At 39.3% G+C, this 13,886-nt stretch overlaps 1 protein-coding gene across 1 annotated transcript in view; it reads left to right on the forward strand.

Moving 5' to 3' along the window:
* LOC103581636 (ATP-binding cassette sub-family A member 13-like) overlaps positions 1-13,021 on the forward strand; it is a 26,096-nt gene extending 13,075 nt beyond the window's left edge. Inside the window, exons 2-4 of the mRNA XM_008563415.1 lie at positions 10,798-10,903; positions 12,133-12,270; positions 12,926-13,021. Coding sequence (XP_008561637.1) covers positions 10,798-10,903; positions 12,133-12,270; positions 12,926-13,021 — 340 coding nt within the window. The remainder of the gene's footprint in view (positions 1-10,797; positions 10,904-12,132; positions 12,271-12,925) is intronic.
* The last annotated feature ends 865 nt before the right edge of the window (positions 13,022-13,886 follow it).

Below are 13,886 nucleotides of genomic sequence, written 5' to 3' on the forward strand. Positions count from 1 at the left end.
GTGCTGGAGATATTTGTACGTGGATGGAGTTTTTTTTACTGGGGACTCAGACTTGCATCCTGAATCCTGTTTATTCACTCACATTTGTTAAATAGTTGCCTTATAGAGAGGATGATGACGTGATTCCTGATCTTAATGAACTCACAGTGTCATGTCAGAGACAGACACGTACTAATGAACGCAACACAATGATGGTTGTTCTAAGAGACTGGCGAGCAGAATGCTGTGTGATGCAACTCAGTTTAAATCAGCACACATTACTGAATGTTTATGTCGTGTCAGGGCCTCAGGACTGTGTAGTGGACAAGTCATGAGCCCCGTAAGAACTGTGCTAGACACAAAAATCAAAAACTGAGACTCTGAGTGCCTCAAGAAGATTTCAAAGCACTCGAGGGAAAAGTTAGGAGGAGGGAGAATGAACACCTTGTGTTTTAGGTAAAGGATTGGTGTGGTGGCTTCATGGGCAAGGAGGCATTTAAACCAAGTATGTGCATAGGTGGCTAATGAAGTATAAATGCTTTAGAGATAGAGACATAGAATAATGCATAGTATGTTTGGGAATAGCTTGACTGTAAGTGAGGCACAGGTAGAATAGTGGGGCATACACTTGCAAACAATCTGTGGGATCAGATTGTGGGAGGATTTAATTCCAGGGTAAAAAATGGCAAAACAAANACAATCTGTGGGATCAGATTGTGGGAGGATTTAATTCCAGGGTAAAAAATGGCAAAACAAAAGGAAGCAACAAGAGACAGGAGAAAGAGTGGCCTATTAAATGGCTACAACAATCTGTGGGATCAGATTGTGGGAGGATTTAATTCCAGGGTAAAAAATGGCAAAACAAACGGAAGCAACAAGAGACAGGAGAAAGAGTGGCCTATTAAATGGCTATTTTTGATTTAGCTGGAAGTAAAATAAGAGGAACTGAAGTCAGCTGGTGACAGAGCACATGGAGAAGATAGCATTGGCGTGGGAGGCATTGCGTTAAAAAAAAAACACAACTTTACAATGAACTGACCTGGGGCTTAAGGAAAGGAGGAGGCTTTGGGTTTAGGAGATGGAAAGACTGGTGACAGAGCACATGGAGAAGATAGCATTGGCGTGGGAGGCATTGCGTTAAAAAAAAAACCACAACTTTACAATGAACTGACCTGGGGCTTAAGGAAAGGAGGAGGCTTTGGGTTTAGGAGATGGAAAGACAGTGATGTCATTAGAGAGACTGACAAGCTGGGCAGGGCCGTGACGGTGAGGAGGACTGTGGTTTGGGGCATGCTCCCTGGGAGGCTCTGGTGGGCCATTTAAATGATTCATAAAGCAGAAACATTGTGGATATTCTGCCCTGTGTGCTTTTTGGTATGGCAGGAGGCAGGAGAGGAAACCCGAAGGTGGGAGCAATGACTGCCTCTGCTTGAGACAGAGGGAGGGAGTGGCTGAGCTCACCACAGCTTTGAACCAATGTTTATAAACCGCAGTCAGGCGAGCTCAGATCCATGCTGCTGCTTTCATTTTAATTGTTACTAAACATAGGCCATTTGCCAAATGCTTTACGTGCACTGTCTCATTTAATCCTTCCAGCATAAATGACTATTATTTTACCCACTTCACCATCAGGAAACCAAGACCGAAAGGAGTTAAGCAGTTGGCCCAAAACAGAGTTACTATTGAAAGAAGAAGTTTTCAACTCAGTTTCTTGACTTGAAGTTTCTTATTCTTTCCATCCCACTGCTAGAGTCTCAGCTAACTTTGTCTACAACAGATTAAAGAAGAGAGCTCCGCTTCAGGGAGATGTCAGGGACATTTCCATGATGAAAGCTACAAAATTCTTCTGTTGAATTTACTTCCTGTTGTATTTACTGAGAAAATGGACTACCTTCTTTTAAAAACATGGGCAGACTCTTTTTTGAAAGCTAGCATGGTTTGAGGAAATCACAGAGATTAAGTGTCAGACGTTTACGACTTTGAAAAAGTTATTTAACATCTCTGAAAGGTAGTTTTTAAAATTCAGTAGGGATAATAATATACATTTTATAGTATTTTGAGAAGAAATGGGGAAGTATACCAACCATGTTTCCCCCTGAGGGTGCTGAGCTTCCTCTTTTCTCCCCTGTAAAGTTCTTCTGAAAGAGAAACACATGTTAGTCAGATGTCCGCTCATCTGTCACCTCTTCAGAGAGATCTCCAGTAACCATTCCAGCCATTCATAGAAGCAGAAGAACCCCTTGGTGTTAGCTGACAATATGGCCACCTGGAAATAACCCTCCATTTTCCAGCTTTCACTACAAGCTACATGAGACCGAAGAGTTATAGGAGGAAGACGTGTGCAACTTCAGAGAGATGCATTTGCAGGGAGGACTATGCATTGTTTCTGCCCCTTTCTTCCTTCCTTCTGACTTGAATGCAGATGTGATGGTTAGAGATGAAGCAGCTACATTGGGCCACGAAGTGTCCTTAGCAATGGAGCCTGTGAAGTGCGGCAGCAGTATAGGAAGAACCCAAAGAATGCTCTGTCTGCTCTGGGCTTCCTGGCTTCAGACTTGAAGCTCACTAGCAGCACTGCTGTCTTGGGTTTTCTGTCACTCATTCATAAATCTAAACAGACTGATATTCGCATTCCCTCTAACACATCAAATACAACATTAATTTGCTCACCTGCTTATTTTCTACCTCTGTGCAGTGGAATGTAACTTTTTGTGGGTAGAATTTGTTTTTGTTTACTTCTGTATCCCTAGCATTTGGGACAGTGTCTGGCTCGTGACACTTGCTCAAAGTATTATTTGAACAAATGAATTAATGCATTAATGAACAAATGTAAAATAGCACACGGCCTTTGCTTAATGATAGTTCCTTTCAGATTTCTACAACTGGGCTCTAAAAGAGTAATCACCATGGAAAGCGATTCTGTTGAGCTTAATAAACAACTACTACTAATAACAATAATTGACCTCTTTGATGAAGACTTTTATTCAGATCCTATTTATCTCTAGACGGGGTGAAGTCTGCTGTCTTTCAAAACAGTCTGCATTGTTCACTGATAGGTGGCTGCTTTTAGAAGCAGAGTTCTGTGTTTACTCAGCATCTCCATTAACAGAAACTATTAGGTATGTGATTCAGACCTAATTGCTGCCACAGCCTTGGCAATATTTTGCTGTCACCTCTGCTGGATAGCTACATTCAGCACTGATGCACACTGGCTTGCCAAGAACTAATGTGCAGTGCAGACAGTAAAAATGTGTTGTGCTAAAACTCAACTGCACGCTATGGGAGTATGATTTCTGATTGTAAATGCAGCCTGAGCATGAGAAAACACAGCCTAGCCAAGAAAATGGATTATTATTGGACAGAACTATATTTTAAGTTTAAAATGAATCAGGTTGTGATTTGGGAAAAGACTCTTTACTCTAGGTTTAAATAATCAGCCTCAAATTTGTGCATGTATGCATGTGTGCATATGTGTATTCAAAGAAACTGCACGAGTTCTCGATATTTCTTTGTTTCATGGCTTAAAAACATTTTATAGATTTGATTTTTGATTTCATTTTAATTAAAGTATAAAAACCCCCATCTGAATCAGTTAGATTTTGTTATAAAAATGCTGCAAAGCTCATTTTGACTCAGTGGCTTGAAACAACTGTCATTCACCCGCAAGAATCTGCAGGTTTGCTGCAGATGGGCTGGCCTTGGTGGGACTTGCTGGGGGTGGCCCTGGCTCCCTTGTCTCATATCCTCCTCCTGGGATCAGTGTCTGGAAGGTTGAAGCACAAGAACAGACAGGCCAAACTGCACAAAGACGGTTCAAGCCTCAGGTCACCTCACACCTGCTAACATCATTTTAGCCACATGAAGTCACATGGCTAGCCCAAAGAAAAAGTGTAGGAAGGTGGTCCCACCTAAGTGGAAAAGCATCACATGGTTACACAGCAAAGGACAGGGACGTACAAAGCAGCAAAGAATTCTGGCCATAGTAACAATCTACTACAATCTCCAAACATTTAATGACCAATTATTTTAAACCTTGTCATCTTCGTTCTTTGCTCTTTAATAGCTTTACTGATATACAATTCACTTATTTAAAGTGTATAATTCAGTTGTGTTTCATATATTCACACATATGTGGAACCACCCCCACAGTTAATTTTAGGACATTTTTATCATTATTTTATATTTATTCCTCTGTCCTCTCATTTCCCCCAGTCCCAGGCCACCCCAATCTGTTTTTTCTCTCTAGAGATTTATGTATTATTATTTTACAGAAATGGAATAATATAGTATGTGGTGTTTTGTCACTGGTTGCTTTCACTTAGCACGATAGCATGAGGTTCATCCATGTTGTAGCATGAGTCAGTACTTTATGCCTTTTTATGGAAGAATAATACAAAACATTTTATTTATCCATTCATCCATTCATGAACATTTGGCTGTTATGAATAATTTTGCTGTAAACATTAATGTACAACTTTTTGTGCGGACATATGATTTTGTTTATTTGAGTATATAACTTGCAGTGAAATTGTTGTCATATATATCTTTAATCATTTGAGTAACTGCTGGACTGGTTTCCAAATCAGCTGTACCATTTTACATTCCCATCGTCAGTGTGTGAGGGTTCTGACTTCTCCTGGTCATCACTTGTTATCTGAAATTTTATTTCAGCCATCCTAGTGGGTATGAAGTGAAATTGCAGTGTGGTTTTGATTTGCATTTTTCTTTTTTTTTATTGAAACGTAATTGATTGAATGTATCTGTGGGGTACAGTGTTAAATACAATATCTCTGTGCAATATGTGATGCTCAGATCAGGACAATTAGCATATGCAACATTACAAAATGCAATTATTTTTTGTTGCCTTTTACCAATTTCTCACTAAGCCCCGCTCCCCCTCCCCATTTCCTACCTCTGGTAACCTCAGTTCTGTTCTCTTCTTTAGAAAGTTCAATGTGCTATTGTGATAGTTGTATCTTTCTTTTATTTTTTATTTGGCTCCCACTTATGAGCGAGGACTTGCAGTATCTCTTTCTGTGCCTGGTTTATTTCATTTAACATAATTTTCTTTAAGTTCACCAGCTCTGCTGTGAATGGCAGAATTTCATTCTTTTCTATGACCAAGTAATATTCCCTTGAGTATATATACCACATACATTTTCCTTATCCAGTCGTCCATTGATGGGCATTTAGGTTGGTTTCAACTCTTTGCGATTGTCAATAGAGCTGCCATAAACATGCGAGTGCAGGTATCCTTTCAGCATGCTTATTTCCATTCCTTTGGGTACATACCCAGAAGTGGGATTGCTGTATTATATGACAGTTCTATCTGTGGTTGTTTGAGGAAACTCCACACTGTATTCCATTATGGCTGCACTAATTTACATTCCCACCAACAATGTAGGAGGGTTCTCCTTTCTCCACATCCTCACCAGCATTTGTTATTCTCTGTCTTTTTGATAATAGCCAGTCTAACGGGGTGAGAAGATATCTCAGTGTGGTTTTGGTTTGCATTTCCCTGATGCTGAGTGATGTTGAGAATTTTTTCATGTGTCTGTTGGCCATTTGTAAGTCTTCCTTTGAGAAATGCCTATTCGGCTCCTTTGCCTATTTTTTAATCAGGTTACTTGTTTTTGTACTGTTAAGTTGTTTGAGTTCCTTGTACATTTTAGATATTAATCCTTTGTTGGATGCATGGTTTGTAAATATTTTCTCCCATTTTGTAGGTTGTCTTTTCACTCTGTTAATTGTTCCTTTTGCTGTGCAGAAGCTTTTTAGTTTGACATAATTGCATTTGTTTATTTTTTATTTTGTTGTCTGTGCTTTGGGGAGTCTTATTCATAAAGTTTTTGCCCACTCCTACTTCCTGAAGTGTTTCCCCTATGTTTTCTTTTAGTAGTTTTATAGTTTCAGGTCTTATATTTAAGTCTTTAATCCATTTTGAGTTGATTAAGGTATATAGTTATAGGTACAGGTAGTTTCATTCTTCCACATATGGATATCCAGTTTTCCCAGCACCATTTATTAAAGAGGCAGTCTTTTCCCCATTGTATGTTCTTGTTGCCTTTGTTAAAGATCAGTTAGCTGCAAGTACTTGGATAGATTTCTATGTTCTCTGTTCTGTTCCATTGGTCCAATTGTCTGTTTTTATGCCAGTACCATGCTGTTTTGGTTACTATAGCTTTGTAGTATAATTTGAAGTCAGGTAGTGCAATGCCTCCAGTTTTATTTTTTCTTGCTCAGGATTGCTTTGGCTATTCAGGGTCTGTTGTTGTTCTGTATGAATGTTAGGATTTTTTTTTTTTATTTCTGTGAAGAATGTCATTGGTATTTTGATTGGGATTGCATTAAATCTGTAGATTGCTTTGGGTACTATAGACATTTTCACCATGTTAATCCTTCCAATCTAAGAGCATGAAATGTTTTTCCATCTTTTTGTGTCCTCTTTAATTTCCTTCAGCAGTGATTAGTAGTAGTTTTTATTATATAGATCTTTTACCTTCTTGGCTAACTATTCCTATGTATTTTATTTTTTTGGTAACTATTGTAAATGGGCTTCCTTTTTTGATTTCCTTTTCTGTTAATTCATTGTTGGAATATAAAAATGCCACTGATTTTTGCATGTTAATTTTGTATCCCACAACTTTACTGAAATCATTTATTAGCTCTAAGAGTGTTTTGATAGAGTCTTTAGGTTTTTCTCTATATAGTATTGTGTCATCTGCAACAGGGAGAGTTTGACCTTGTCCTTTCCAGTCTGGATGCCTTTTAATTCTTTCTCTTGCCTGATTGCTCTGGCTAGTACTTCTACTATATTAAATAGGAGTGGTGAGTGTGGGCATCCTTGTGTTGTTCCTGTTCTTAAGGAAAAGGCTTTTAGCTTTTCTCCATTCAGGATGATATTGGCAGTGGGTTTGTCATATCACTTTTATTGTGTTGAGATATTCTCATTCTATACCTAATTTGCTGAGAGTCTTTATCATGAAGGGATGCTGAATTTTGTCAATGCCTTTTCTCATCTATTGAGATAATCATATGGATTTTGCCCTTGATTTTGTTGATGTGGTGCATCACATTTATTGAGTTGCATATGTTAAATCATCTGTGCATTCCTGGGATGAATCCCACTTGATCATGGTATATAATATTTATGATGTATTGCTGTATTCTGTTTTCTAATATTTTGGTGAGGATTTTTGCATCTGTAATTCATCAGATATATTGGCATATAGTTTTCTTTTTTGTTATTGTTGTATCTTTGTCTGGTTTTGGTATGAGGGTGATGCTGGCCTCATAGAATGAGTTTGGTAGAATGGCCTCTGTTTCAATTTTTTGGAATAGTTTGAAGAGAATTGGTATTAATTCCTCTTTAAAGGTTTGGTAAAATTCAGCAATAAAGCTGTCCAGTCCTAGGCTTTTCTTTGTTGGGAGACTGCTGATTACTGTTTCAATCTCATTTTTTGGTCTGTTCAGGGTTTCTGTTTCTTCTTAGTTCAGTCTTGTTGGTTTGTATGTGCAGACATTTATCCATTTCCATCTAGAAGTCTGTATCTGTACCATTGCCAGGTTTTCAAATTTGTTGGCAATAGTTGTTTATAATAGTCTCTAATGATTCTTTTTATTTCTGTGGCATTGGTTGTAATGTCTCCTCTTTCGTTTCACTTCTGATTTCTGTTACTTGGGTTTTCTTTCTGTGTTCTTGGATGCACAAGTCTGGAGAGAAATTTCCGTCTCCCTGAGGTGGAAACTACATGGGAGAGAATAGGTTTCGTTTCAAATACCACAGACTTTCACTGTTCTTTTTCAGTTTTAGTAGACTTTTTTGAATATTATTTTTTTCACTTGCTATATGTATCAAGGCCACTTTGGAGACTTTCATTGGTTACCTTTTTATAATTTTCACCAGTTTCACTGGAGAATGGGTCAGCAGAACTCCCTCTGTCCTGCTGGAAGCCTGGCCGTCCTCTTTCAAGCACATCTATTTATGTCCACTTCATACTGACTTTACACCTGCACCTAAAGTGACTGTGCCCATAAAGTGGGGAATCTAGGTCCATTGTGTCTGAGGCCATTTTTAATATCCAGTTTCCTATTGACACCTGCTTTCTTCTCATTATTGTAAATATTTGTAGTATTATTTTTATTGCTTACAAAGTCATATTTGAATGATTAAATGACATTACATAAGGGCAAAGACCAATCTTGTGATCAGACTTTTTCTAGGAAATCACTCCAATTTTCTGTTTACAGAGGAAGCAAGGAGTCATTTACTTCAGTATACACATTCACATACTGAAATGCAGAAAAGCTGATCTAAATTAGTATTTTCTTTGTTTTAGTTCATCTCATTTTAAATTAGTATTTGGAGGAATTCAGAGTAATATTGAAAAGACTCACCATCTTGATGATTTATTTTTCATAACTCAGATACCACCGGGGTCCTTCCTGCCTGTGGGACACTTAGGAAAATGTTCCTGAGTGAGGGGTCTGGGGTCCCTCATCTTCAGGATGCTGTGAGGTTTGCCTGCCCTGCTGTTTTGTATCTGCCTGGTCCCACCTGAGTGTGCACCTCTGGCCTGGGAGCTGGCTGAGTGCAGCTGTGCACCCCCTCTAACTGTCAACCCTCCAAAGTATTCTGTGAATTTAGTAATTTCCTGATGTTTTTAAATGTGGGGGAAGGAGGAAGTAATTGGGGAGCTCTGGGCTTCCTCAGCTACCTTCTCCCTGGTCCTGCCTGTGGTCCACACACTTTGGGATCTAGCTGGAAATTTCTTACCACATTTAGACCCAGAGACTTTTATCCAGAGTCTGGCTTATCAAAGCCTTTTCTCAACAATGGGAGGGAGGGTGTTCTTTAAAGCAATCCCTCTCTGCTGAGACAATTATGCGTTTTTCTTATTATTACATTTTTTAAAGGCTATATTACATGGGGACTGTAACTGGAGCCCATAGAGGGTATTTGTGAAAACTCTGAAACTGAACTTAAAAGAGATTTAATCAGATGTTCCAAATGAACTACATCCCTCTACAGCAACACAAAGTGTGTTTGTTTGTGTACTTGGAGCAGAGCCCCTCCTCCCCCGTGGAGACACTTTACAAAACCTCCATCTTTGTGCAGATGGCCGCGGAGCAGGTGTGCTGGCTTTGAAGGTTTGCTGTGTTAATGATGGTGTTTTCCTCTTCTGGTCTCACCCACTAAATACTCCAGGCTTCTCCACGGGCTGTGCTTATCAAGGCAGAAAGTAGATTGCTGTGGCTCCTTCCATGGGGTGTTTTCTAACAATGCTCACAGGCTCAGAGAAGGAAATCAGGGAGAGAATGACGACGTTAGCTCCTGTTGCCTCTCAAGGTGACCGTGCTATGAGAACAGCTTGGTGGCTGGTGTGAAAGGCCTGGACTTAGCCTGCTACAAACATTTCCCTTTTCTAAGGACTGTTTTCCTCTGGCACTTACATCATGCTGTTGGAGCCATGCACAGACCTCGGGGGAAATGACTCTGACATTCTGAAATCAAGGCAGGAGACAGGAAAATAGAACCCCGGGACGAGGAGCTCTGGGGGTACTCATGGGCTGATCTGTGTCACTGAAACAAGATCACATTATCTCAGGCCTTCCTGTCTTCACCAGACAGATTCAAAAAATGATTCGACCATAAATGTATTAAGGCCAGCCTCACTTAGGGAGAATTTACTCTCAAGTGTAGCATGTTTTCCCCCAGCAATGCCAAGTGAGGTATGATTAAAAGATTTTGGGCAGACCATTAGTTCATTCATTCATTCATTCACTAAACTAATATTTATCAGTTCTGGGTACTGTGCTAGGTACTGGGTGCTACATGCTGGGTACTGTGCTAGGTACTAGGAATAGATACATGACTGAACAAAACAGACATAAATTTTAATCATCATAATGTATTCATGTGTTTGTCTTTTATTGAATGAATGTTTGTGGAAACACCATTATGTGCCTAACAGCATGTTAGACGCCTGGGATAAGGCAGTAGAATAACACACGCAGTTTTGGAAGCCCCTACATCCTTGGAGATAATTATTTGAGATCACCCTAGGGTGTGAATGTAGCCTCACGTGTTGTTGCTTGGACACCAGTGGAACTACCATCTATAGTTCTACAGAGCTAGAAAATGTGCCTCTTAGGCTGGCGACTTCCATTGCAGTCATGGGTCTGTCCACCTAGGCTGGGTTGAAAAACAGTTGGGAAAATTATTTCATCTAATGAGCAAACAAATGCCTGGTTAAATTATTTGTGCATTCCCTTTCATCTTTTTCCAGCCACATTTTAATCATTATAGACCTTGAAGCAGTAAGTCCAGCAATGCTGCATTTCAGGGTTAGTGTCCAGCCCAGCTTCTAATTCCCTCCAACTCAGCACTTTGCTTCCACAGTTGGCGTTTTTATCTTCCCTCTTTCACTGACTAGGTGTTGATTTCAGGACTTGCTGATTATCTTTTTTTATTATTTTTAAGATAAATCAGTGTCTGTCCAGCACTTTGCTTCCACAGTTGGCGTTTTTATCTTCCCTCTTTCACTGACTAGGTGTTGATTCCAGGACTTGCTGATTATCTTTTTTTTATTATTTTTAAGATAAATCAGTGTCTGTGCTGATATAAATTGAATGACAGAAAACTGCATAATTGATTTACAATTAATTTCTGTGCATTATGTTTTTGAGAATCCAGAAATCTCCCAACTGTTTGAAATAGTTACTGTTTTTTGTCTCTATGTGAAAATGAACTTAGAATTTACCCATCATAGGGGTCAGTATAAGAGTAACCACATTTGCATTTCTTTCAACACTCAGGTTTGGTGATGGTTATACGGTCAAGATTTGGCTCTATAAAGGAACAAATCAGCACAGCGCTATTTCTGACTGCTTGAAGCTCCATTTTCCAGGAATCCAATTTAAGGTAGTACTGATATTCTGCATTACTTCTTTGTTTTCAGCGAAAAAATAATCTTATAAATGTATTTGTCTTTTTACTGTTTTATTCTGTGCTGCCATAAGATACTGCCAGCTGTCTTAGTTTCATTGCAAAGTAGAGGCCATACCTCCTGACTAAATCCAGCATGGATAGCTGATATTGCTTGGTCATTCTGCAGGATGACAAGCCTGCCTGGCTGCTTGGTGGACTGCCCAGGGCAGACGGTGGTTATGAATCACCCTTCTGTGGGCACAGCTCCATTGCATAGCTCATTGTGTTCAGGATGGAAGATGGCAAAAGTTAACTTCTTCCCTATGTTTGCTGGGGGTTAGAGGCTTGGTGACTTCAGCATTATCTCACAAGAAGAGCCCTATGCTTGGGATCATAACCCTCTACAAACCTAATCTGGTGTGGTCCCCGAACCAACAGTATCTTTATCACCCAGAACCTGGTTAGCCTTGCAGAATCTCAGGCCCCAACCTACTGAATCTGAATCTGCATCTTAGCAAGATGATCAGATGATTCCTATGCACGTTAAAGTTTGAGAATCACTGTCTATAATTCTTTTGGATAACTGTGTGATGCTAGTTTATCATAACTTCTAACAGGTTGTAGTCCACAGAGTAGCTGTTCCCTGTTTATTTAAACAATGACCATTTATTGAAATTCTACCACAGAAGAAGCATGCTGTGCAGGACTCTATTGTTCTTGCTTGAGTATGACTCTAAACGACCCTATGAAACAGGTATAATTGTCCCCATTGGCACACATGTAAACAAGGATCAGAACAGTTAAATATCTTACCAAGATCTTCTCAGCTAATGGTGAGAGGACACCTGAGAGCTAAGCCCAAGTCCCAGAGTGAAGTTCAGGGCACCTCCATCCACCTCTGCTAAGCCACATTAACTTCCTCCTTCTTGAATGTCTGTAGGCATCTTCTGACCCCTTAAAGAGGTCTTCCCCATGCTTGTGGCAAGGTGGGGGCATAGCAGTGGGCAGAGCAGCAATTCAACCAGGTGAATGCCACTTATCAAATGTGCTTTATGGTAAATTGTCACCAATAAGGGTTTATTGGAGACTCACAAAATTAACCTGTATCCCTAGTTGGTATTTATGTGTGTGGCTGGAAAATTTATTTGGTAATTAAATGTAGTATGATCAATTTTGTTTAATGATTGCTAATCATGTGACACTTTTTATTGTTTGGCTTTTAGGGACAGCGCCTTAATTTATTAGAATATCATGTGCCAAAAAGGTGGGGATGCTTAGCCGACCTGTTCAAAGTTCTAGAAAATAATAAGACCTTCTTGAATATCAAGCATTACTCCATTAACCAAACCACTTTGGAGCAGGTATAGTACCTTGAACGATTCAGCAGGTTGCATTTTGATACACTCATCAGGCCTATCCCAGCCAATTTAAAAATTAGCCAGATTACTTCTTCAGCTCACCATTGCTCTTAGTTAATCTTGCTCAGTTTTACAAAATTCTGATAAGGATGGTGAGTGGTAGGGTTGGTTTATTTTATGTTGTTTACTAAAAGTACATATTCAGTGGGGCTTCAATTTGTTTATGATTGAGCACTCAGTAAGTTCAAGCATGTCCCATTAACCTTCCCTTCTCCACTTTACCCAGCCCCCAAGAAACTAAGGGGACCCCACTTTAATGCAGTGGTAGCAAACTCAGGGGGAAACAAAATGCGCTTGGTTTACTGTGAGTACAGAAATGTAAAATATATCACAATTTCTTTCTAAAACCATACATAAGGTTTTGAGAATTTCCAGGTGATTTATTAATTGTCCAGAAATATTTATCATTCCTGGTGTTGTGTCCTCAGTGGATTTGCATGATTACGGTGATTTAGGGGAAGGTGGTAAATGAATGACTGTGGCTTTTAGGACAAGGTGGGCAGTATTCTGAGAGAATGTCTCCTCTGCTAATAGTGGAGACAAAACGAAGAGTTGAGAGTTTTTGTAAGTTACCAACTATTTTCATTACTGCTTTCAGGTATTTATTAATTTTGCTACTGAGCTGCAGCACACTCCACAATCTACTCTCAATCCGTCCGCTGACTGTCATCACCCACATCACCTACCCATATAAGCACTAGAGAAGAAATTTCATGAGGAATGACACCTTCTCTTTCACAACAGAGCTGCAGCACACTCCACAATCTACTCTCAATCCGTCCGCTGACTGTCATCACCCACATCAGCTACCCATATAAGCACTAGAGAAGAAATTTCATGAGGAATGACACCTTCTCTTTCACAACCATTAATACTGAAGGATCAGAAATGCATGCACACAGCAGAGGCACTGGAAGATATGCTCCAGGCAGTCAAGTTGCATTTTTTTCATAATTTTCTATTTTGAAACTTTGTTAATTAAGAACCAGCATCCTGGAAGGTCAATCTTTTCTGTAGACTTTTGGGGAGTTCCTCCAACACATTTACTCTCTTGGACAAGCCAGGTGAGTGCCAGCTTCTTCATGACCAAGGCATGATTGAATTGACAGAATCCAAATGAGACACTGTGCAGCAGGAAAGGTTGTCACAGATTATCCACTCCAAACATTTACTTTTAAGGAAACTGAGGCACTCCAAGGTTAAGAAAAAAACTTTCCTAACTTATACAAACAAATTCAGCAAAGTATGTAGTAACTAAACATTAATTTTCAAATATTTTTTAAAAATTTCTAAAAATGCTATTCTCAGAATTGTTGTCCTCAAAGTATTGTCAGATATAAAGTGCTGAGATATGGCTCCCAAAAGCTATATAAACCTGATATTTTGCATCCTCTAGTTAGTAAAATATAGGTTGTGATCAAACGAAAACACTTTCTTGTGACATTTCTTTACCAAAATAAGGTTTCACTAACTCTGTCTTTCCTGAATATCATTCCATATCAAGATGTTTTTAAATGGTAAGGATTAAGCCGATCAAGGATCACTTCGATGTGACTAAT

This window comes from Galeopterus variegatus, unplaced genomic scaffold, assembly GCF_000696425.1.
Source record: "Galeopterus variegatus unplaced genomic scaffold, G_variegatus-3.0.2 Scaffold13560, whole genome shotgun sequence".
Classification (NCBI taxonomy): Eukaryota; Metazoa; Chordata; class Mammalia; order Dermoptera; family Cynocephalidae; genus Galeopterus; species Galeopterus variegatus.